Here is a 27,068-nt window from a genome sequence, read left to right as displayed (position 1 = left end):
AATCTGTAAAACCTTTGTTCATCTTCGGAACACAAATTAAGATATTTTTGATGAAATCCGAGAGCTCTCTGACCCCTCCATATACCCCTCCATAGAAATTTAATTACCACTTTCAAGGCCCAGAAAGGTAGTAAAGACATCGTTAAAATAGTCCATGTTACTACAGTGGTTTGACCTTAATTTTATGAAGGAAAATAATTTTTGTGTGCAAAAAACAAACAAAATTAATGACTTTATTCAACAATTTCTTCTCTTCCCTGTCAGTCTCCTACACTGTTGATGTTGTACATAGTACAGCGCTTCCAGGTTCAGAACTCCAGCTCAGTAATGGCCGATGCTGTTCACGTGAGTACCACGATGAATGCATGCGATGCTGCTGCAGGAGCTGGCCAATAATGAGTCGGTGTTCTGACATAGAACCTGGAAGTGCTGCACTGTGTATATAATGTCAACAGTGTAGGAGAATGACAGGGAAGAGAAGAAATTGTTGAATAGTCATTATTTTTGTTTGCTTTCTGCTCACAAAAAGTATTCTCGTCACTTCATAAAATGGAGGTTGAACTACTGTAGTAAAGTGGACTATTTTAACAATGTCTTTACTACTTCTCTGGGCCTTGAAAGTGGTAATTAAATTGCTGTCTATGGAGGGGTCAGAGAGCTCTCGGATTTCATCGGGTTTGGAACGACATGAGGGTGAGTAATTAATGACAGAATTTTCATTTTTGGGTAAACTAATCCTTTAAGTCTGAATGTTAATGTAATCAGGTTTTTTCATTGCAAAAAAAAAAAAAAAAAATATATATATATATATATATATATATATATATATATATATATATATATATATATATATATTAATGATTTAATGATTGTTTCATGTGTTTACAGAGATAGTTTCAAAATTTCATTTGTATAAAAAAAATCAGTGCAGTTGCAGTTTGTTCTGCTTTTTTCAATAGTCAAAATCTTTCAATCATGTCATTTTTATGTCATAATTGTGTGCTAAATGCATTTTTGCTATGGTGCAATATATGCCAACTTAAAACCAAATTGCACACACATTAACATTTTTATGGGGGAAGGGATAGGAGGGGAGTTGATCCATGAATTTTTTCCTGGATTTAATAGCTTACCAGAGCACATCACTGTCTTGTTTTACCTTAGCTAATATGATATTCTGATTTTTTTCTTGTTTTTAATTTAGTTTGTGATACTTTAAACTGCACTAGAAATGAGGTTTGCCATTATAGAGATGGCTATGGTTGTGGTTGCTTGGAAGGACAAAGACCTAACCCTGAAAGCTTTGGTAAGTTTGCTGAAGCACATGTACTGCACTACAAATAACTTGGATCAACACAAATGGCAGTAAGGGCCAATACAAGAGATAATTCATTGAATCTTCTTTCTGCTCAGATGCCACAGAGTTCTGTTCCAGCAGCACTGGCACCATATCTCTTTCCCGCTGTCAACTCTTTGAATCTTATTTTCCTCCTGAGTTCCTGCACCTAAATGATCCCAACTGCACAGGGACTGTTGAAGACGGCAGAGTTCTGTTTCATTTTGACAATGAAGGCCACATCTGTGGTACAACTCTATCGGTAATGCTTGGTTCGTTACCTTTTTCTCACCAGTGCTACTATTGATGATGTATTGTAATCTATAAATATCTGTGACAATTAGTAAATTTACATGAGATTGACATTTATTAATGTCCTCACAGAGCAACAACACTCACTTCATCTACCAAAACTCCATTCATTCTATCTTGCCAACGGGTGTTATTACAAGAGAGAGATGGATGAATATTACATTTTCTTGTGTGTACCCTCTGATCCAGACCCTCTCTATGCCCAAGGACATCCAAGCTGAACAGAGGTAGGAACTAAATATATAAGTTTTGTAATTGCTGTGATTTTGGTAATGTATCATTTTAACCATTTGGTTGCCTTCATCATTCTCTGTTAAATTAGAGCATAGTAACTCTGTAGTAGGGTTGGGAATTCTTTCTTTCTTTCAAAGTACATATTTATTTCAAGTGACTAAGCAAAAAAAAAAAAAAAAAAACAAGGGGATTTTATAGCTTTTTCTTTGTTTGCACTCTTACACTGTGTCTATACTGGGCCAAATTTTGTGTGCCATGCTGCAACAGTTTGAGGCTGTCTACAGTGGAGGTCAATGTGAACATTCCAAATTCGTTAGTCCTGTTGTTGAAAGTAGCACAAGTATCAGAAATAGAATGAGGCATTAGTTTACTGTTGGAATTTAATTTACAGGAGAAGAAAAATCCAGAAACTGCTCTCTTGTACTCTTGTATTTGGTAGCGTTTGGTAAACACCATAGCGAATACAAAAAATCTGAACAGCTTTTTGAAGAATTTGTAAATTCTGTGTGCAATACTTTTTTTTCTCTGTAACAAACAGGTGTCAGAAATGGAAACTTGCAAACTGTTTTTTGCAAAGTGTTTTAAGTAATGGAGTAGGCTTATGTATTTCTGCTTTTCTTTAAGTGCCACCTTAAGGCTGATTGATACTTATGCGTCTAACCTACGATGTAGCCTCTGCACCATTGGCTATGCGTCGGTTTTCATTTATACTTCTGCATCGTTGTCTGCGTCGACGTGCAATTACACATGCAGGGAGAGGTTCTAGCAGACCAATCACAGCACTTGTGGTCCGCATAGAATTGACGCATTGTTACAGTTTTGGAGAGGTGCTCATCAGGCTGCGGCGTAGGCTATGATACACAAAGCCTACGACGTAGTTTCGATGCAGAAGTATAAATCAGCCTTTACTGTCAGAGTGTGAATTCGCATTTTCATTCAGCCCATCTGCTGTTTTTAAGCCTTGGTCTGAACAGACAAATCACATACAAAAGCACATGTTGGACATGTCCTTCAGATCCCAATAGCAAAAAAATGGTGCTAATTATACAGTAGTCAACATTTGAAGTGGATCAAAACCTTTCATCAAAGTTGTCGTAAAACCAAAATGCAATACCCGTTCTCGTCTTAGGACAACTTTGATGAACTTTTGATCCACTTCAAATGTTGACTACTATATTATAATGAACCTTGTTATCTGCCTATTACAATAGAATTATTTTAACCAAGAAAAAAAAAAAAAAAACATGCAGCCCATCATACCTATGTGTATTAATCGTTATTCAAAATTTTAAACTTGCAACACAGGCACAAAAAGGGGGAGGGTGCTACAAATTGCTCCGAGACTTGTGTGAAGATCCAAATGTTACATTTAATAGGACAGTCCAGAATCATATTCAAAACAGCAGGCAATGGGTCAAAACACAATCCAAATAAACAACAAGGCAGGAAACACAGGCAAAATGGTAATCCAAGAGACAGGCAGAGAATCCAAAAACCAAGGTACATGAAATCAGTAATAATGCTCAGAGATGCAGTGTAACACTAGGCAAAACCTCGCAATAAACGTGAAAAGTGAACCAGGCTTTTATAGACAGAGCTAATGAGTAACAGCTGTAGACAATCAGTGATGATAAAACAGGGCAGAGGTTTATGGGGGATGTAGTCTTTGATGGAATTGCAAAAGTGATGGAGTGCCCCCTGGTGGCTCCTAAGGCACACCAGACCCTCTTAAAGAACAGCTTCCAGACACTCCTAATATGGTCAGAGAAGTCTAGCAGGGAGGCGGAGCAGAAGGAGACCAGGGGGTAGAGTGGAGGGCCAGGTCCATGGAATGGAAGAGGAACTGAGGACGAAGGAAGAGCAGGAAACCAAGGCAGAGCAGGCAGGGCAGGTGGCCAGGGTGGTGCAGGCTGAGCAGCAAGGGCTGAAGACCCCCACAGCAGAGCAGAAGACCACCACAGCAGAATACATGGGCCTGTAGACCCCCACGGCAGAGCAGAAGACCACCATAGCCTAATACAGTGGTTCCCAAACTTTTTAGCTTGGAGTACCCCCTGAAGGGATTACCATCCTTCCATGTATCCCCTCTCTTCCACTTCGACTGCAGTCACACCTTTGATTTGTTCAAAGCCGCAGAATTGTTCGCGAAACACAGACATGTGTTGTAGTTCTGTTGTGGTTTTCGATAGAACTATTATTTAATTGCAAAATAGAGTAAATACTGACAGTACTGTGTTTAAAATGTACGTTTTATTTTTTACCTGTTGTATAATAATGTCACGTTTGCAGTCACGTGGATATATTTGGGAACAATGCATTCTTGCTCGTTATGATCATACAAGAACTCACACAAGGTATGATTTTGTATCGGAGAAGTTTTGAGTCTTAAATCGAAATTAATCCATTATCTGTGTCTATATTTGTTCTTCATGCGAGTAAGTGCTGAATCCCCACTTTTACAAAGGTGCATTGTCGAGAACGACAGTAATTTAGTGCGATTTAAGGCAGGAGATTCTGCATGCAATCTATCATATGCATGCTGCTTGTGTGGATAGTCATTTTTGACTGCAAAAGATGAGGCCATTTGATTAAATGTACTGGATTTACAACATTCTGGCAGTTAGAAATACATGCTCGATTTTAATATTATTTTAAGGTAGAATTAAATGAACTACTCAGCATTTTGTTTGCGTACCCCCTTTTGTCACCTCATGTACCCCCAGGGGTACACGTACAACTGAGATGATGGGGCTGATGGGAACCACCAAGTTGGAGCAGGTGGAGCTGATGACTACCATGGCTGATCAGGCAAAACTGAAACAAAGCACAGAGAGGTTAGGATTGGCCTCAGACTCTTGGGCTGAAGAACAGAGTGCAGCCCAAACACAAAATGGCCATTGTCGTAACGGGGAGCGTAGTCGACACTTGACCTCACTGCAGAGATGGAGGCTCTCCTCACTGGAGACTCTAGCGTGGCGGCCATGTAGGCTGAAGTCTCTGGCATGGTGGCCATGTTGTGAATAGGCTCTGGTACAGTGGCCATGATGTGAACAGGCTCTGGTGCGGCGTCCATGATGGGACAAGACACTGGACTTGGAATCACTGGGCTAGAATGAGTCGAGACCTTTGGACTTGGAAGTACTGCGAGTATTGCACTTGCGATAACCAAACTTGGAAATGCTGGAATTCATGGTGGATCATGCTCCATGGCCACTGGAGTTTGAGGAGCTCTACAGCGAGGAGCTCTACAGAGAAACATTGACTGACACTGAACAAGGCTAACAAGGAGAGCTTTGAACTAATGAATCACTATGACAACTAATGAGGGTAACTATGGCAACAAACAGGGTGGCATAGGGCACTGAACAAGGAAGTAAACACAGAAACAATAGGGAACAGAGCACACTTCAAAACAAGAGTCCATAAACACTAAACCATGACAGAGGAACACAGACAGAAATCATGAGAGAGGGAACATGGGACATCACCAATTCATCTGCACATAGTGAGTTTTCATATTCAATTAATCAACATCCGTTCCCTAAACTCAAAACAACACTCCAAATGACCCCATTTTCTCTGCCCAGTTCATCACATAAGTTGTGGTCGATCGATACTGTTGTTTTGATGACCGATGCCGATATCTTAGAGAGCAGGGTGGCCAATGGATAATATGAAGCTGATATATTTATTTGAATTAATATTTTAAATTAAAAATAAATCTCTAAATTAAACAGACTTACTTACTTTAGATGGTAACTTCTTGATTCTGTAATATGAATAAAAAGGAAGTAAACACTGTAACCAACAAGGCATTCAGTAATCTGGTAAATTTGTGCACACTGGGAATCTTTATTTTTCTTTTCTTTTTTTCACTAAATTTACAGAGTGGGCAACTGAATATAGCACCGCATAGTCTGAAATCAAGGGTTTAAAGTTTGTCAAGCATGCATCTCCAGTTAAGCTAAACTCTAGTCTTAATATAGCACCACATAGTTTGAAATCAATGGTTTAAAGTTTGTCGAGTGTGCATCTCCGGTGAAGCTGAACTCTCCTCCTGTCCGCATTCAGTTCACACGAACTGACCATCACGCACAGAGTAACACGTTCATGCAGGCTACAGATGCACACTTCATCTGACAGCTGGATTCGACTAAGTCTGCAAGGTTTGTGAAAATGTTTATTAGATATTTATATATTTGTTAAAGATATAAATGCGTATTTCCTGAATGCTGACAGTAAATGAGAAATTATCATAGTGTTTGCCTTTCTCTTACTAATAATATAAAAGCAAACACTATAATACTATAATGTTTGTATATAGTTTACTTTCTTTGTTTAACAGTTCTATCTAGTAACGAATTAGACAAAACTGTCTAATTTGTTAATTCCTTAATTTTAGGACCTGGGTGCAAATCCCTGCACCCAGGTCCTAAAATTAACACTCGCCAAGCTCCAAAAGCGAGTAAAAATCACCGTTGGCGAGTATATGAAGAGGTGTCACTGGCCAGTTGGCCAGGAATAATTTTTTTCAATTCTAACAATGCAATGTTGTTACAGTATGAACATGAACAAACATGAATGACACTCTGTATAGTTGTGCTTCATCATCACGAAAGTTTCAGCCTTTCCAATGTAAATATTTAAATCGCTGGAACACGCAAAAGAGAATGTTACTCACGCGCTATGTGGGAAGTTTAAACATCCGATCCGAAGCGCGCACCCTGAAAGCTAACTAGTTGAGCTCTCTTTCATGCCTTCCTGTGCTTGAATGGACAAATTCACTCAAAATTATGTCAAAAAATGCCTGTCTCGGCGAGTATCCTAGTAAACATAGTCGGTTATGTCTTGAGTGAATGCAAACACAAAATGCTTGATCCATGCGTCCATTCGTTCTTAAAGTGACAGCATCCTAATAATCATGCTACTGTCTGCATTTTTATTGTTGATCAAACAAAGAACAAAGAAAAAAAAAATCCTTCACTGCTCTTGAACTTTAAAAGGGATATGACAACGTCTCAGGTTACGTATGTAACCGTGGTTCCCTTAGAACAGGGAACGAGACTCTGCGTTTACCGCATTTGGGGAACATCACTCGTGAACTGATGTCTGAAAGCCAAGAATCAAACCACTCCAATGCCATTGGCCGGCGACAGCCTATGACGTCATCATAGCACGACCCGGAAGTATATAAGGAGTGCCTAGAGAATCAGTCAGTACCTTATCGTCTTGAGGGACTGTTCATCAGGCATCCCGAGGCATGGCATGGCATCGCAGAGTCTCGTTCCCTGTTATAAGGGAACCATGGTTACATATGTAACCTGAGACGTTCCCTTTTGAAAGGGAACTCTACTCTGCGTTTACCGCATTTGGGGAATGATATACCCATGCTGCCATGCTTGAGGAGAATGCATGCCAAAAGATGGCTAGACAAATGTCAAGCAGTTTCGGGAGAAACGCCAAATAGCAACTAACCCTTGGGTCACGCAAAGGCTGTCAGTGACAGCATTCCCTACGGCCACCAGCCCAAGCTGAGCCTCAAAGAGGCCTTCTGTAGAAAGCCTACCAAGGCTGCTCAAAGCTTCTGGGACCAAACATTCCGAGGAAAGGAGGTCCCTTAAAGGGAATGTGGCCAGGGAACCCCAGCCAGTCACTAGAAGGCCACCAGAGAGGCCGACTTAATCTGACACGGGACAAACTCAGTCTTGGCCAACCCTGTCTGCACACAGAATCTCCACAATGCATTCTTCATAGAAGACAGCAAGTAAGAGCGACTGCGAAAAGGCAGTAAGCAACTCTTATTGAGGGGAGTATCCTCTGCTCAATCCTAGGATCTACTCAGCACCTGATTATATGCACTGAGGAGGCTGTGCGCTAAAGAGCACAAACCAGCCTGGGCGCTGACCCTCAACGGGAGGCCTCATAAGCCTTCAACCAATTATCAGTTTAAGGAGCTAAGCACAATTACAAAACAACCCTAAAAAGGGGAGTAGAAAGCTCAACCTAACAGATAGTCCATACTGTAGGCACATAATCATGGAGGCCGGAAAGAGGCCTTCAACATGACAAAAAGTTCTGCATAGAGAACTACATATTACACTATTATACTTAGTCACATAGTGGGAAGTCCAAGAGCAGCCTGACAAGGCTGCACACCTGAACATCTAACTTGCTGGGAGCAAGAACAAACCACATGACTTCAGTAACAGCAGATAAGACTGTGAGTGCCCACATAACAGTCCATCCAACACAATCCAAAGAGCAGTGCACTCGGTAAAAGAACCTTTTACTCTTTAAAGCAAGAGGAGTACAACATACGCCATCACGCGCTAAGGAAGGCCCCAAAAACGTGCCTATACCTCAGTCAGACACATGGTATCAGCCCGTGGCAGTGTTTCAAGCTCCAGGAGGAACAAATAACCGAACTACAAGGAGGTTAATAAGTCACCTGGGGCCCTGGCCAACCAGCAGCATACTCTGTAAAGCACCTCTACTCTCTTAGCGAGAGGCGTACACTACAACATACACCAGCATGTTCTCAAAGGATGCCCAGAGGGCCTACCTGTCAACACACAATGCTAGCTAGTGGCCACTAAAGTTCTAGGAGCAAAAATAGAACCAAGGTACTTACAAGGTAGCTACTTAAAAACCACGCTCAAGGAAGCAAAAGCAGAAAAACCGAACAGGAGTGCGGTTTAACACAAAAACTCACCCTAAGAGGCAAGTCACTCAGAAACATACTCAGTAAAAGCACCTTTTACTCTCAAAGTGAGAGGAGTACACAATCGAACTCCAACATGCTACCCAGGAGGCCTACACTATGACTTGTAAACACGTGGCGTCAGCTAGTGGCAATCACGACCCACCCATGGTGATAAGTCAATAAATACCAACAAAAAAATGTGCCAACATGTAACCTGAAAGGAGGCCTAAATAGGGCCTACAACTCCAGCCACACATGGCACCAGCTAGGGGTTATAACTCAAAGTGAGAGGTGTACACAACCAAACTCCAACATGCGACACAGGAGGCCCAGAAGGCCTACAACTTGCAAACATGTGGCATCGGCTAGTGGCAGTCACCAGCCAGCAGGCCATGCACTCAGTAAAAAACACCTTTTTACTCTTTAAACAAGAGGAGTGCATATTCCGCCATCATACTCTATGAGAGGCCTGACCTAGGGCCTACTCTTAGCAGAAAGGGGGTGTGGCCAATGGCAGTGATGGTAACCACACAGAACTGTGCCAACATGTAATTTTTGCGGGGCCTTCAACTTCAACAACACGTGGCGTCAACTGGTGGTAATCATGATCAAACCAGCCAGCAGGCCATGTATTCAGTAAAAAAACCTTTTACTCTTAAAGCAAGAGGAGTACACACTCCGCCACAATACTCTACGAGAGGCCTGACCTAGGGCCTACTCTTAGCAGAGATGGGCGTGGCCGATGAGGGTAATGGGTCCTGCAAGACCAACACAGAACTGTGCCAACATGTAATCTGAAAGGAGGCCCTAGTGGTCTTTTAAAGGGGACCAAGTTCAAAAGGGGACCAGCTCTAGACCCAACAAACAGTTGTGGGTAACTAGCTTAACACAACCTGAGCTAAGTCTACACATTCCAACAGGCAATGTACCAACTTATAATTACAGGGTACAATGAAATGCTAACATGGTCTAAGGGAGGCCTACAAGGCCTACAACCTCAAACGGACATGAGCATAAACCTGTGGCAGTGCTAAAGTATGTGAGCAAAACTCATGACCATATACCAACAGTGCCTGAAATCTGCAAACTAGAAGGAGGCTAAAGACAATAGAGCCAACAACTTCTACAGTTATATGCAATATAGCTGCTGTGGCAATGATCACATAGGAGCTAACAGAGACCAAACTAAAAGTAAGACTCTCTACACTCAACTCAAACAGTGTGCAATCCAACAGGTGATGCACTCAGTGAAATACAAACCCTAACCGGGGAGTACAAAAGTCACCACGTCCTTAAAGGGTTAGTTCACCCAAAAATGAAAATTATGTCATTAATGACTCACCCTCATGTCGTTCCAAACCCGTAAGACCTCCTTTCATCTTCGGAACACAGTTTAAGTTTAGTTTTCTGTCCATCCATTGAAAATGTATGTGCAGTATACTGTCCATGTCCATAAAGGTAATAAAAACATCATCAAAGTAGTCCATGTGACATCAGTGGGTTAGTTAGAAGTTTTTGAAGCATCTAAAATACATTTTGGTCCAAAAATAACAAAAACTACGACTTTATTCAGCATTGTATTCTGCCAAAAACAACGACGGAAAAGTGCATTACCAACGCCGACAGATAAAAGGATTCAATGGAATCAATTCAGTGGAATCAATTCAGTGGAATCAATTCAATGGAATCAATTCAATGGAAAGGATTCCGGAAGAGAATACAATGCTGAATAAAGTCGCATTTTTTTTTTTTTTTTTGGACCAAAATCTATATAAGATGCTTCAAAAACTTCTAACTAACCCACTGATGTCACATGGACTACTTTGATGATGTTTTTATTACCTTTATGGACATGGACAGTATACTGCACATACATTTTCAATGGAGGGACTGAAAGCTCTCGGACTAAATCTAAAATATCTTAAACTTACGGGTTTGGAATGACATGAGGGTGATGTCATTAATGACATAATTTTCATTTTTGGGTGAACTAACCCTTTAAATAGAGGCCAAAAACAGCCTATTATTATGAGAACAGGCACTGACCTGTGGCAGCACTAGTTAGTAAAGCTCACATTCCAGTAGGGTAAAAGCTTAGAACCCAAAGCAAACGAATGCTTTGTAAATACATGCCATCCAAAGAAGATAAATGCTCTCACCAAACAGAACTATAGATCTGTACTGAGCCCTAGAGGACGGAAGCTAAAAAGCTAGCACCGTAGCTGGAACTTGAATGTAAATTCAAGGGGCTCAGGGGAAAGACAAAATCATAGCATGATTAAAGTTCTAGAAAGTGGGGCCTAGCATACACTGCATAAACGTATCTACGCCAAGATAAGGGCCTACCACCTGAGAAACAGCACCAGGGAGACTAATAACAGCCTGCAACCTTAGCTGTTAATCTCATTCATTTCACCTACATAAACAAGGGGAAATGGGCATATGGCCTAACAACTCCCTCAGGAGGAGGCCAGAACTAGGAACTATACAACCTAACAATGGATAGTAATACAAAGGGTGGTTTATAACAATAAACACCTAAACCTAGTCCTAGCCTGGGTCGCTAAGCTGTGGGCCTACGGGGCCACACGCATAGCAAAGCCTGGGCTTTACCTCTGAATCTCCATAGATAAGAGGAAATAAAGCAAAGCTCAACAAGCAAACAATGTCAGGCGGCGATTAAGGCCGACCTAAACATGAAGTGACAAGTGCTAACTCAAACTACTCTAGCAAACAGCAGATGAGAAGCTACTCTAAACAACAGGTGGCTAAAAGGCAGCCATTTTGTGGCCTGCACAATATATCGTTCTAGCCAACCTATCAAACTTCAGCCCAAAACCCCTCTTACTTTTTCCGATTACATACTCAGGAAAAACTATACAGGAACACAAGGTCAACATATTTAGAAATATAAACATTAAATTAAATATAATCTATTAAATATAGACCCAGCTCATTTTCCTGCAGCTCGTGACCAAAGACTCGTCTTTCCCTTTTCTTTAACAAGGAAGGATGGAATCTAGGGTTCTTTAAAGCCTAAAAGAGCCTCTTCCACTATCAAGCCAGAAGATGGTCCTCTAGAAAAATATTATCAAAGGCCCAGCCATCAGCCTGACTGTTAAAGAAGCACCTGAGTATGTAAAAAGACTTCAACCCAGGAGGCGGAGGAAGAAGGGGCGAGGGCAGATGTAAAGTCACCCTCGCAATGAGAGGGAATCGATTACTGACGCTACTGGCATATGTGATTGATCACTCCCTTAAAACCTGCTTCTTCCTCCTTGAGTCCAGCCATCTCTGTGCCTTTCTCCGAAAAGGAGGTGCCCGAGTGTCCATACTGGACCTCTGGCCCTGTCTCTGAGCCTCAGCTCGAGACGGACCAGCCCCATGGCTGTCTACATGCTCAGAAAAAACTTTACAGGAAAAACAAGGTCGTCATATTTTAAAACATAAAATATAGACCCAGCTTACCTTCCTGCAGCTCGAAGAACAAAGATTCCTCATTCTCCTTTTTGCCTACATGAAAGGATGGAATCTAGGGATCTTTTAAGCCTAAAAGATCCTCTCGTTATCAAACCGGAAAAGCGGGCCGACAGAAAATAATCACTATAGGGGCCCAGCCATTAGTCACAATCACTATGGGCCCAGCCATCATCAAATGTGTTGCACTGCGTGAAGCAAATGGTGGTCACACCAGATACTGACTGGTTTTCAGAACCCCCCAATACAGTAAAACTGCACATTTTAGAGTGGCCTTTTATTGTGGTAAGCCTAAGGCACACCTGTGCAATAATCATGCTGTCTAATCAGCATCTTGATATGCCACACCTGTGAGGTGGATGGATTATCTCTGCAAAGGAGAAGTGCTCACTAACACAGATTGAGACAGATTTGTGAACAATAATTGAGAGAAATAGGCCTTTTGTGTACATAGAAAAAGTCTTAGATCTTTGAATTCAGCTCATGAAAAATGGGGGCAAAAACAAAAGTGTTGCATTTATAATTTTGTTCAGTGTATATACATATGCAAATTCCTCCTATGTTACAAAGAGAACCATGCTAAAGATTCATAAAGGATACAGTGATGAATTTCCTTAATAAAGATGAAGCTGCATGCATGTAAACACGATCACCATAATCAATTATAGATAAAAAAAAGTACTCTTAACCAGCTTCTTTCGAGCCTCATGGGGAAAGCAATTTTTAGACGATAGAGGACCACCAATTTAGGTTTAAGCTTCAGCAAATTATTCAATATGGACATTAAAAGCTATTTTTTCTTCTAACCATATACCTAAATATTTACAAGAATTGACTCTTTCAGTTTGTATACCATGTAAAGTTGAAATTGTCACATCTGTATCCTTAAGATGAGTGCGACTGAAAATCATATTTAAAAATTTAAAAAAAATTAAAACTAATTTCAGTTGTGATAACGAATGTTGTATAACATTAAACGCATTTTGTAAATTCACCAGAGCTTGATTTATAGATGATGCTGCTGTATAAATAATTGTGTCATCGGCATATAGATGTACATTGGCGGAGTCTACTCCAAAACCTAAATCATTGATAAAAACAGAAAACAGAATAGGAGATAAAATAGATCCTTGTGGAACTCCTTTTTTTACTTGAAGAAAAGGAGAATTATAATTTTCTAAATTCACACAATGAGTCCATTCAGATAGATAGTTATCAAACCATTTTAGAGCAGCTTCACTAATTCTTATAGATCTAAGTTTCTGTAACAATAAATTATGATCAACAGAGTCGAAAGCTTTTGAAAGGTCAGCATATAATGCTGCACATGACTTTTTGCAATCCAAAAAATGTATAAGGTCATTAACTAACAAAGCTGCAGTTAGGGTACTATGACCTACTCTAAAATCTGACTGGTTATCAGTAAGACTATTATTATCTGTTAAAAATGGTTTTAATTGGTCGTTTATCAATGATTCGAATACTTTAGCTAAAACTGGTAATCTAGAAATAGGATGATAATTACTAGGATCTGAAGGATCTCCACTTTTTAATAATTGAATAACTGATGCCGACTTCCATGCTCTCGGTCTAAATATTTGAAAAATTAAAAATAGATGCAATTGGCTCTGCTACAATACCAGCATCCATTTTAAAGAAAACAAGGCTCAATTTTATCAACCCCTGCAGATTTTTTGACAAAAAGCAACCATCTGAGTAACAATTAATTACTCAGATGGTTGCCTTTTTGAACGATTTATTTTGTTGATAATGTTTCTCAGTTATGACTTCAAGCTGTCAGAAGTAACACACCTCCCCTATTAGGAATGCTCTGATAGATCGGGCGCAGATTTGTATCAGCAGATCATCACCATAACTGATCGCAATTTGATTACGTTAATCATGCGATGATGTCAAACGGTCAAATACACATTGTGTCAAAATGCCCGTCTTCGCATGTTTCCTAGTAGACAGTTTTGTCTTAAGTTAACATGGTTGAGAAAAAAAACGCATGTGTATCAGCATATAAGATCCATGAATTTGTTGTTAAAGTGACAGCAGCCAAATAAAGCTGCTGCCGTCTTTGCCATTAATGTTAATCAAATAATCTCTCATTGCTTTTGACTGAATCACTTTTGTAATTTTATTAAGAATACATTTATTTAATTTACACAGTGAAGACTAATCAGTGTTTGATTTGATACAATTTATGTAGTATGGAGCCCATCTGTTTCTAGTGCTTGAAGTTTAGTGCTCCATGCATGAGTGTTGATAGTGAGTGACTATGGAGTACAGCCGCACACGTTTTGGATGAAAAGAGGAAAAGACTGTCTCCCCAAAAAGCAGAAAAGCTCAAATTTATAAAGAAAAACCTATACAAGTAGGAAGGAGCCAAAGGAAACAAATACTCAGAAGCTTGACAATCACTTGCTGAATAATATAATCATTTTTGTATCAGACCACTCCATTTTGTTTATTTAGGCGTTTCAGTGTTTCTATTTGTTTTTGTCCAGAGTTTGAGAAAAGGTCACAGAAAAGGCCACAGAAAAGGTCTAATCACCCTTAGATTTATAGCAACACAGTGGAACAGATAGGAGTAAATGATTTAGAAGATCTGAGAGCTCTAGCAGGAGAGTATGGTTGAAAAAAATCGCTAATATATTTTTGTGCATGGCCGGACAACGCCTTATATGCAAACAAGATAATTTTAAAATCAACCCTGAATTTAATTGAAAGCCAATGGAGGGATGCTAGTATAGGAGAAACATGGTCCTTCTTTTTAGATTCACTCAAAAGCCAGCAGCCACATTTTAGGGGGCTTTCACACTGGCAGTTTAGTTCAAATGGGGCACGGTTCTCATGAAAAATTGGAAATGTGAAAGCTGTCATGAAGGAGGTGGTCCAAGTTCGGTTGCTCTGGAAATGTGACGTGATTAGCTTGAATGTGAAAGCTACTCAGACTCGGGTGCGCACTTGATCAGGAAGTAAAGTAACCTGTGCACTGGGAACAATCATGCTCGGACTCAGACCTGGACTGCAGCAAACGTGCCCAATGTGAAAGCCCCCTCAGACAACTTGCAATTGATAATGTACATTGAGAATTACAAGAATAAAGAGAATTACAGTAATCCAACTGTTTGACAACTGCATGGATCACTAATCTTCGCTTTAAGTTAGATGTTTTAATTTTGAAATCAGGACAGCCTAATATCAAAACATCTTTTGTATGGCAAAATTATTTGCCATACAACTCTTAATATCATTAATGAACTTCAATAAGACATCAAATGAAAAGGTAGTGCATAACAGCATAACAAGTGAAGTTCCTTTGGGCTACATAACAAATTCAATAATTACTTGTAAAAATGCAATTGCAGAGTTAGATGAATAAAGAAAAGATAAATATATCCAGCGATATGCATATTTATTTATTCAAGGGGACCTATTATGCCCCTTTTCACAAGATGAAATATAAGTCTCTGGTGCCCCCAGAAAGTGTCTGTGAAGTTTCAGCTAAAAATACCCCACATATAATGTATTATTGCTTATCAAATTTGCCCCCTATTTGGTTGTGAGCAAAAACATGCTGTTTTTGTGTGTGTCCCTTTAAATGCACATGAGCTGCCATAGTGGAAAAAAAAGTATGCTAAGTATACTTGCAGCAAGACTAATTATTAGTATATTTTAAGTTTGTTAATGATTAGTTAACTTAAAGTGTGCTATTTTGAAACAACTAATTTTGTACTAAGTATATTTTAGTTGTAATTAAGTTGTATAAAAACACAACTTTAAGTATATTTAGTGTACATTTAGTGTACATTTAGTGTACGTTTGTGTGCTAAATTGAACCAACTTCAAGTATACTTAGTACACTTTAAGTATATGCCTGTGTAGGGGGCTAATTACATGCTTGATTAGTGATATTAAAGTGTACTTAAATTGTGTTATAAGTATACTTTATTTGTGGTATAAGTACACTTTGTGTTATAAGTACACTTTATTTGTGATTTCAGTACATTACAAAATAATTACAAGGGCCTTCCGAACACACAAGCAATATACAGTGAATATATTATTTTACAGGTAATAGTATATACTGTATGCTCAGTAACCTTTGGCTTATTCCAGATACTAAAAATCAGTGCCGCGTTAAGCCTTCGCGGGGCCCTGGGCTAACGAACGCAAAGGGGCCCCCCCTCCCCCTCCCCCACGACATCCATAATCGCGCGTCTTATGCGAATGAAGATTTTAATATGAATAAGATATCAATTTAAAACATGCAGACAAAAATGGTTAAAAAAATGGTTAAAACATTTCTAGGATGGATTGACAACAACAATAGTCTCATATGCGCTCCTCCATCATTATGACTTTGCATTGCTGATCTAAAAATGTAAAAAATAAAATTTAAATTTAAAGGCTTTTTAACAAGTCCAAGTTTAAATTCGACCGATTCGACTCTGGCTTTGGAATTTCAGAATGGTCATAGCATCATTTCAGATGTGATGTGTCTGAAGATTATTCTAGTTAATTATTCTGTCGCAGACTTTTTTTAATGCACGTTTTATACCTAATAAAAATGTACTATTAGTTTCTTCTCTAAATGTGTTTCCATGTTTTTATGTGCATTTTATTTCGTTGAATAAAAAGTATCGACCCCAACGAGTGTGCGAGTAACAATTTATTCACTTGTGCAGTATCTTAAAATGTGCAGATTTGGCCTTTTTTTTTTCAGAAAACCTATATGACTCGTTTAAAATTCTGTACTAACATTACTGCATGCATAAGTTTCAGAAACCCACCTTAAAAATGACGGTCAAATGCAATAGATCATCGTTAAGACATTGTTTGGACCCTTTCTTTGTCCATTTATTCAGCTCCTTAATGATTTTAGTAGTAACAACATAGATAAGCTTTAGCAAGTTATGCTTCATTTTTATGAACATGCACACGGCTTCTGTCTCGCGCACAGACGCGCGTTCTAAAAGTATGTGGCTGCGGAAAGATGCGTTCGGCGTGTGCGCTGCGCACTATCTAGTGGACTTTTGTTTTCAAGCACTCAATTCACTTTCGCATGGGCTGTTGTACAGTACACACACGGTCCGTGCCATCACAAAAATTGGGCTGCACGCGGACGGGGAGCGCGGACGTCCGCGAACCCTCCTGATGATGAAAATTACGCGATGCGAACGCCCGAAGTATACCTTGGTGTTAAGCCTGTAATAGCGGGCCACCAATCCACCCATATGCACGTGCATACCCAGACGCTACGCACACTGTCCTGGTTGTATTTCTGCGTGCGTGTCCGCTGTGCCTGTGACTCTTGATTCGGGTGTGACAACGATGCGTTTTAAAAAAAAAAAGGATTGTCTCGCGGGCCCCCAAGTGTTCGAGGCCCTCGGCTGCAGCCCATGTTGCCCATTAGGATAACGCGGCCCTGCTAAAAATTACACACTTTGCAGTCAATAACAATACACTTTGTTATTACTTTTACTTTGTATAATATAGTCAACATTTGAAGCGTATCAAAACCTTTAATCAAAGTTGTCCTAAACCCTTCTTAGGACAACTTTGCTGAACTTTTTTGATCCACTTTAAAAGTTGACTACTGTACTTTGAATTACATAATCTCACACAATACAGTATTATAATTGTGCTACTATTTAAATACAGTTTAACAAATTACTTAGGTGACATTTTCCCAAAGTTAAATGCATTTGTTTTCAAGGCCATTGAAATAAATAAAGTGTAACAACATCACTAATGAAGAGACATATTTCATTAACAAATCCAGTGGTTTTTATTTAAACTTAACAGAGATTCAGCAAAACTTACCATGTTTTTCATTAAAGGGGTCATGAACTGCATTGTTTTATTGTTTTATAATGTTTCCTGGGGTTCACTTATAATGTTAGTATGCATTTTACATCCAAAATTGTCATAATTTATAAATAAAAGGCATTTTTTCTACCCTGATTTTAGCCCTCTGGTTTGAACGCTTTGGTTTAAGGGAGACTTCAGTGTAAACACCCACGCTGTGATTGGCTGACATCTTTTCATTTGAAATAACCAATTATTACTCTCTCTTTTAGTGCATTTTTAGCTCTCAAGGTTAACTAATCGTGAAAGTGTTGCATTACATTTAGATCTATGGCATTATATTTAGATAGTGGCATGAAAGGTTGCAGAGATGAACACTGTAGCCAATCACAGACATGTTGTTGAGCGCATGAAAGCAGTGATCTCATCATTGCAACTCAATATCTGTACACTAACAAATGCTTTCATCTTCACTAACAGTGCAAACGCGATATAACTAAAAGATTAGTGATCCATTAAATGGGAGTTTTGCGCTTTAGTTACTGATAAACTTGGGCTGTTTGATTGACAGCTTCAGCGCGCGCTGCTCCAATGATTGCAAAGGGAGCTTTCTTTAAACGCTTTCTTTATATAATTTAATCACTGTTAAATAACAGATTATTTTCATCCTACTAAGAGAAACAACGCAAGTTGACGTTTAGTCACGGGTTTGATTTATTGACACACAGACAAAGAACATCTGACTGTACGTGAATCATTACATATCAGATCAGGCATTAGAATTTACAGTTATTTACATGTTGCGTTACTGTCGAGTCCAGGCACTGCAAAATATTTCCCTAATCCTCAACGGCATGTTTATTGCTTGGTAGCTCGATCCGGTTCAAGCACCACGTAGGCCTATGTTATTTAGGCTACCTATTCTATTGCATGTCATGCGTGAATCAGTGGGCCTTGGCTAAACAGGCAGTGATGAAGTAGGCGTTGATCTTCTTCTGCAGAGAAGGTGCTTGCTGCCCTTTGACGTCATAGATCTTGACTTTGTAAATCCTGTTGTCTGGTGTCAATTAAAGCTTTTGTTGGACTAACAAGAAAGTTTTCAACTCTAAAACTTACAGGATATTCTTAAAGTATGATGACCTCTTATATGTCAAAAGCTCAAGGAAAATTTTATTTCTCAATTCATCACCCCTTTAAAGAAAAAAAAATAATTGAACCATTGGTGACCCTTCGATCTATATACAAATACAAATTACACATTATATTCCATTTTCTGATGAGCTTTTCTCATTATTGTGTCTGATGTTCAGAAACTCGTAAAGAACAGCATCTGTTAACAGAATATAACAAAGATATAAGGTCAGACAGCATGTTCAACTTTTTATTCACGTTTACAATAGTCTGTCTAAATCCTACATTGAACCAATACTATTTTTGAACAGTAAATGAGGATTAGCAGCAGGGAACTGTATCAGTATGGCATGCCGATATTGTTTTCGGGACATAGTCAAGCATACAACACTTTCTGAATTAATATCGTACAGAATACAGGCCGATTTGATGAATGGGGCATTTTGATGCTGCATACAAACTGGGTGTACCTCATACGTCCTGAAAAGTGAAGCTGCGGGCTCTTTGATCGCCCCCTGGTGGCTGGATGCAGTACAGGTCATAAACCCCACCCTCTCCATGCAGACGAACGAGACTTGAGTCAAAACATAAAAATAAATTATGCTTCAAATAAAATTTTACGAAAGATGGTTTTGGTCATTTAAGGTAGTTGTTATCACGCATATTCAATTGTTCGTTTTTGTGATAAGTTTGATTTAGCTAGCAATTTGATGATGCTATAGAAATGGGGCATGTTGGTATGATTGACAGTTTTGACTGACAGCTTCTCTGAAGACTGTCGGAGCTTCGAGGGGAGATTGAAGATATGTAACTAACAATTAATTCTTGATTTCTGTGTTATTTCACACCGACAAAATGAGTTGTTCAGCAGTACTGACGGCCAGGGGCGCCGTTGGCACGGGGGACAGGGGGGTCAGGACCCCTGCAGTTTTGAAAAGATAGAAGTCGACCCCCGCACTTTTGATAAGGGCTGCTTCAATTAGTCACACTATATCATCTTTTAGCTTAGGATATTTTCTTTCAAATGAGACCATTTTCACGTTTCTGTAAGCGATCCATTCGTAAATAATCAGCTGTTTTGTCGCGGATGTGAACAGGAAATGCACTCTCGAACGGAGAAACACGCAATCTCCAAACCATTGATCACAGCTTGCTAACGTTTTAGGACAGGTCGATGGTATATAAACATGCCCGAACATTAGCATCTGTCAATCAAGCCAAACCGTCCATTCAGAAACCGAGAAATTTGACACTTTAAGGTAAGGAGGCTGATATCTCAGGTTGACGTGCGAGCTGGCTTGACTGAAGTTTTCGTGAGGATTTATAGTTTATGGACTGTTTTGATTTCGGTAATTACATCTTGAAAGGCAAAAGCATTGATGGCATCTATAAAAGAGATATCTGAAATAGAAACGAAAGTGATATTGCCTCATCCAGTGGAGGACGCACGAGAGGAGATCTGTGTGTTTAACTGGTATGTGTATACTGTAATACTTAATTTACAATGCTTATCAGTGGCGTGCACTTTGATCGTGAAAGTGCCTTTTGCGGTCGCATCGCGGTGCTCCCGTGTTCCCGATGTGAACGTGAGCTCCAGTCCATTACAATTTAGAGCGCCGTTGTCATGACAACCCCCATCCCCCCCCCAAAGGAGTTTGGTCCCCCTCACTTTGAAAATGTCTCCTGCGCCCCTGCTGACGGCCTACAGGATCTGACGGATCACTGAACTTTTTTCGGTAACATTAAATGTGGGCTTTATAAGCTAATTAATAAATGTTATTAGTTAAGATAACACACCTAAAGTTAGCCATGTCGGGAAAAAGCAGGTGATCGTTATCTGGCAGTTACTAATTATTTTTATGGGTATAAAATAATAATTAGCAGGACAAAACTGTTTCTAGTGGCATATTATATTGAGTTTATCTGCTGAATTTGCTGTTTCAAAAATATTATTGCTCTAGAAACAGAATAGCCTATTATTTTATAGGTAGAATTTTAAATTGTGTATAATTTATATAGCCTATTTAAAATACATCAATGATGACGCAGTCGTCTGGGCAGAAGTTTGATACCACGACTCCGCCACCAGGCTCCACTGACGATTTCTTCTGCGCATGCCCAGGCTCCAAACTGATGTTTTTGCGTAACGTGTCAGCGCCCATTGTCGTACGTTTTACATTCAGTTCATTACAATGGAAGGAAGCGGCGTCACATCGTCCATCTTTTTTACAGTCTATAGCTGTGTCCCAATTCAGGGTCCGCGCACTTCGAAGTGCATGAAAGGGGTGGGGTTTTGGAGTGGAGGGTTGCCAGGTCTGTGCAACAAAACCAATCCCAAAAGTAGCGCAATCACAGCACAGTGTAAAGTATCCCAATCCCAGACGTGGCAACAATGAGCCGAGCGTCGTTACATGGCTATCGGCTGTGTGACAGACAGAGACAGTTGATGTTTGTGTGTGCATTTTAAAGTTTTATGACTTTCTATTGGGTTTTGACACGTTCACTGCCTACGACGACAGGACACTAGACCAAAATATGTATGGTTAAACTATGTAATGTTAGTTTTATATCATTAGCAATTAGTTAACCTTGTTTGTTTTTTGTCTTTTAAAATGAAATGTTAACTTGGAAAATATATACATTCATATTTATACATTTACTCTGTATTTAAGTCTTAATTTAGTCTAAATTTCTTTAGGATTTTATTCAACTGCACTCCATCTCAGAGACAAATATTATATTTATGAAAAACTGACGATTTGGACATCACGGATATTACAGTTTGATTTAGATATATTAGGCTACATATTGGTGAAACCGGGGCATATCTTACATTTATTTGAATTCACACCTGAACTCCTGTCGCCACTGGCGCGCAATGAACTGTGGGATAGTGTAGACCGCGAAGTGTCTTGAGATGGGCGCTTCATTCCACTGGGGCTGCGTTCCAGTTCGTTTTTTAAATGCCCTTCCCTCGCTAACTTCCCTTGGTCTCGTTGACTCGGATGTACGTCATTGCTTACGTTGCACGAGTGCCCACTACTGGCGGAACCTTTGTATGGGCTGAACTGGAACGTCCTAAGCCCTTGATCACTTGAATCCGCAATGGAGCTGATTTATTATTTAATTTATTATTTAATTTTTCCCCTTACAAATTTGTTTAATACAGCATTCTATATGCATATATGTGCGTTTAAAATGTTTTAAAAATAATTAATATATCATAGAATTGTTTGTGGTAGGGTAAATTAAACGCGATATGCGGTGACGTCATAATCGCGTTGCATTGTGGGTTATGGAGCTGCCTGAAGTCGGTCCATGTAAACTTCCCTTGTCCACTTCACAAAGTGGAACGCACTTCAAAATGGCGGCAGGGATTCCCCCATAGACAGTAAAAGAAATGGACACAGCGACCCCATTGGAACTCAATTGAGACAAGTGAAGCCCATTTTTAGCGATTTTTGCACTTCCGTTTCTAGGCAGACTCAAACTAAGCTTGATACGTCCGCAACCTGTCGCAGATGTAAATCTTCTATAGCTGTGCGTGAAAACTGCCATCGTTAATCTTGCAGAGACGGCAGCTTAGCGGGGAGTTCTTTGGCGTGAGTAAGCAGGAGTAAGTATTCTGATTAATTATTTTGTATAGTATTTTAAAATTAACGCCAGTACGCCATCTCTCTTGACATCTCCCCGATTGCCTGCGAGCTTCTCCTCCTGTCTGACGGTAATTTCTCTACTGCGCAGAGAGTCGAGTGTTATGAGCAATCGTTAGCCTATTTTTCAAAAACTGTATCTACGGGGCCATATGTAACATAGAAGGTAATGGAGCCCCCGTGTATCTTTGAATAAATAATGGACAAATGGAGTCTTTAAACGCCTCAGATGTAAAGTTATTCACTGTCAAAGTGGATGGGAGTCAATGGGGATGCACGCAAGTGAAGTTTCAAAATGGCGGCACCCGGGACTTCAATCCGGTCGACTTCCTTGGGCCGATTCCCCCGGGAAGTGTTTAGAGAAGTTCGCGAGTGCCTGTCTAAAACTGGAGTGGAACGCAGCCTAGGAAACTGAGAGGGTGTTTTCCCCCCACTTTTCTCAAGAACAGAATACAGTGCATTAAAATGTGTCGATATAAATATTATTTAAATGTCACTTTGTCAATGAAACAGCCGAATTTCTGTAGTTTATTTTTTTGATGTAAGTTAGCAAATGCATAAGTTGTATACATATAATTTATTTGTAAATGAGCTGAAATAAATTTCTGTTAAACATTTTTTTTTTTTACGTATGTTCACGTGTAAATAAAAGAGAATTGTTCTGTTCTTTGTTTATTTCTTTTATGCAACTTGTAATTTTACATGAAAAATTCTACGTATATATTTTTCTCATCATGTAAATTAAATGTTTTTACATTAAATACATCGTTCTAAAGCTACATTACATAAAGTACCTTTTACAACTACATGGGCTACAACAGAACTTCGATTTAACATCAGAAAAATAGCATAACATTTTAAATTATCAGTATATAAAACAGAACAAAACATTTGTGTACACTTTCATTCGACTGAGAAGGGAGACGCTGGTGGAGCGCATTATATAAATATATAAAAATAATAAAAATCTGAAATATTTGAACATACAAAACAAATCTATCGTATATTCAAATTTTGTCTTGGTCATCATAGCTTTGCCTGTTGCCTGTTACAAATAGCCTAGTCATGCTCAGCAGGTATATTTTAAGATGTCAGTGCAAGTTTCTTTTAGTTAAAACAACTTACACTGTTAACATTTCATTTAACATAAAAACAAACAAGGTTAACTAATTGCTAACCATATAAAACTAACATTACATCGTTTAACCATACATATTTTGGTCTAGTGTCCTGTCGTCGTCGGCAGTGAACATGTCAAAACCCAATAGAAAGTCATAAAACTTTAAAATGCACACACAAACGTCAACTGTCTCTGTCTGTCACACAGCCGATAGCCATGTAACGACGCTCGTCTCATTGTTGCCATGTCTGGGATTGAGATACTTTTACACTGTGCTGTGATTGCGCTACTTTTGGGATGGTTTTGTTGCGCAGACCTGGCAACCCTCCACTTCAAAACCCCACCCCTTTCATGCACTTCGAAGTGCGCGGACCCTGAAGTGGGACACAGCTCATGATACAAACATGTGCCATAAACCACCACACACAAACACAAAAAGGAGATATTAAGCCGAAATCTCGCTCTCCGTTTGTTAAAGCAAGAAAAAAAAAGTTTGTTAACTTGTAGACTACAACCAAAGACTATAGAATAACATAAGACATGTCACTCGTATTGTTTTGAATGGGAGAAAGTGTAACACGCAATATGGCGGAATAAGTCCCGCCTTCAAAATAAGAGCCATTCGCACTGCAGCGGCCGTTAGAAGCACTGGTTTCTACAGAAACGGTCAGACGCGCGCCTCCGAAATGAGGCACAAGAGACGCGCATTTAGGTTTGCGCATGCGCATTAGCTTGATCCAGCCTAAAAAATACAGTTCCCTTTCGATACTTCACTCGTACTGCGTATGGGGAAAAGTCTCCCTTTTTCCCCGTTACTGAAGCCTTTTTCAATAACGCAGTGTAACTGCACCGTCATTGGTTCACTCATAGACAAGTTGTTGAATGAATGACGGCGTGGCATAGCTGCATGCCTATGGCGACAAAGCGCACAAACTTTCCCTCCGAAAGGGGCGGGGTTAAGGGCTATATAAGCAGGCATTTCGCCATAGGATTTCAGTCCTTTCTCCTTCAGCGACGACAACACATCTCTTCGCTGATCTCCGTTCGAAGCCTGAAGAAGCTCGCCGCCTGGAAAGAAGCTCTCGCCGCCGTCCGAAGAGGCTCCTGCAGCGGACCCAGCTGAACTCGCCGGTCGGAGACAGCGCCGGCGCCCTCGCTCTCGCTGACTGCCGCCCAGAGCGCTGTCCTCGAGACGCCCGCCTCCCGCTTCCCGCTTCCGGCTGCCTTCTCAGCGTGTCTCCTGCCGCCATCATCACGGACACAGCGAGTGCGTCGCGTGCCTGGGCAAGTCCCACGCCGAGGGCGCGCTCGCTGGAGCCTAATGCCCGCACTGCAAGTGCATGAGCCTCGGTTCTCTGCGCTCACGGGTCGCCTTCTTCACTGAAGGTGATATTACCGCTCGCGCCCTCCCGTCTCCTCTGGAGCCCATTGAACATGGCCAGGTTATGGATGCCGAGCTCTTCCGCATCCTATCCAAGGCAGTGGAAGAGCTAGACCTCGAGTGGGCCCCGCCGGAGGAGCCATCGCGTAGCCGCCTGGACGAGTGGTTCCTGCCCGGCCGCCGCCAGGTCCCTCGCCAGCGCTCCGCTCCGTTTTTTTCCCGAGGTGCACGAGGAGCTTACGAAGTCGTGGCACGCCCCGTACTCTGCCCGCCTCCACACGACTCACCGTTCAGCCCTCACTGCTGTGGACGGCTCAGAAGAAAAGGGCTATGAGCATCTGCCGCCCCTGGATGAAGCAGTGGCAGCTCACCTCTGTCCTCCCGCGGCTGTGGGATGGAAAACTAAGAGAGCTCTACCTTCTAAGCCCTGCAGGACCACCTCCACCCTGTCTGGAAGAGCCTACACCTCTGCAGGCCAAGCTGCTTCGGCGTTCGACACCATGGCGATCTTCCAGGTGTTCCAGGCCAAGCTCCTCCGCTCCTTGGACGAGTCCAGCATTGATGCACCCGCCTTCAAGGATCTGCGCAGCGCCACTGATCTAGCCCTGTGGGCCACGAAGGCCACAGCCCAGGCCATCGGTCGGTCCATGGCCAGGCTGGTTGTGCTCGAGCGCCATCTTTGGCTCAACTTGACTGAGATAAAGGATCTGGATAAGACGGCCTTTCTGGACGCCCCGGTCTCTCCTTCCGGTCTTTTTGGGCCAGCGGTGGAAGGCTTCACCGAGCGCTTCACTGCGGCACAGAAGTCATCTCAGGCCATGAAACACTTTCTGCCCAAGTGCTCCAGCTCTGCTTCTGCTTCAAGCCGCCCCAGGCCTGCGCCGGCTCAGCAGAACAAACCAGCTCCATCCACCTCTCAAGCAGCGCCACCTAAGGAGCATCGCCAGCGCTCGCGCCCTGCAAAGCGCCCTTCCTTCCCAAGACGCCAGGGACCCCGGCCCAAGATTGTGCTGGACCCGGTGACTCCGAAGACGTCCTGATCTAGCAGGAAGGAAGAGGGTTGGGGAATGTCTCGTTGCGACCGGACCACCCCAAAAGCTCCCTCGTGCAGTCTCCCCTCCGCCTCGTTTAATTCCGGGCGTGGGAGAAATGCTCTGTGTTGCAGCTGGGCCCACACATGTTGCGCCCACACAGAACACTATTTTATTTCCTCAAAAAGAGAGCAAATTTCCTCTTCCGTCCCCCTCGGTGTATGGCCCCCTACCCGGCGGCCTGTCATCCGACATTATTCAACCCCTTGTCACTCGGGCCGAGGCCTGGCAGGCCATCCCCGGCGTGTCAAGTTGGATCCTAGGGATCATAACGCAGGGCTACTCGCTCCAGTTTCCACGAAGGCCCGCTCGCTTCGGCGGGGTGCTTCAAACCTCAGTGAACTCGGACGACGCTCACGTCCTCCGGACCGAGGTCATGGCTTTACTGAAGAAAGGGGCTATAGAAATAGTTCCCCCTTCAGAGAGCGAGTCAGGCTTTTACAGCCGTTACTTTCTGGTCCCCAAGAAGGATGGTGGTCTCAGACCCATCTTAGATCTCAGACTTTTGAATCGCTCCCTCATGAGACGGAAGTTTAAAATGCTGACACTGAAGCAGATCCTCGCACAGATTTGTCACGAGGACTGGTTCTGCTCGCTGGATCTGAAAGATGCATATTTTCACATCCAGATAGCCCCCCATCACAGACGATTCTTGAGATACGCGTTCGAGGGGGTGGCATACCAATATACGGTCCTGCCCTTCGGGCTGTCTCTGGCTCACCGCACTTTTACCAAGTGCATGAACGCGGCGCTTTCCCCTCTGAGACAGATGGGAATCCGGGTTCTGAATTATCTCGACGATTGGCTCAT

General features: G+C 41.3%; 1 protein-coding gene across 1 annotated transcript in view; it reads left to right on the top strand.

Annotated features, from left to right (window-relative positions):
* The window catches only part of LOC125261249 (alpha-tectorin-like), a 41,720-nt gene that overhangs the window by 7,356 nt on the left and 7,296 nt on the right, over nucleotides 1–27,068 (top strand). Inside the window, exons 8-10 of the mRNA XM_048179865.1 lie at nucleotides 1,205–1,306; nucleotides 1,414–1,598; nucleotides 1,721–1,875. Coding sequence (XP_048035822.1) covers nucleotides 1,205–1,306; nucleotides 1,414–1,598; nucleotides 1,721–1,875 — 442 coding nt within the window. The remainder of the gene's footprint in view (nucleotides 1–1,204; nucleotides 1,307–1,413; nucleotides 1,599–1,720; nucleotides 1,876–27,068) is intronic.

This window comes from Megalobrama amblycephala, unplaced genomic scaffold, assembly GCF_018812025.1.
Source record: "Megalobrama amblycephala isolate DHTTF-2021 unplaced genomic scaffold, ASM1881202v1 scaffold383, whole genome shotgun sequence".
In the NCBI taxonomy this organism is placed as follows: Eukaryota; Metazoa; Chordata; class Actinopteri; order Cypriniformes; family Xenocyprididae; genus Megalobrama; species Megalobrama amblycephala.
The sequence above is the reverse complement of the archived record's forward strand: the minus strand, read 5'-3'. Positions and strand labels throughout refer to the sequence as shown.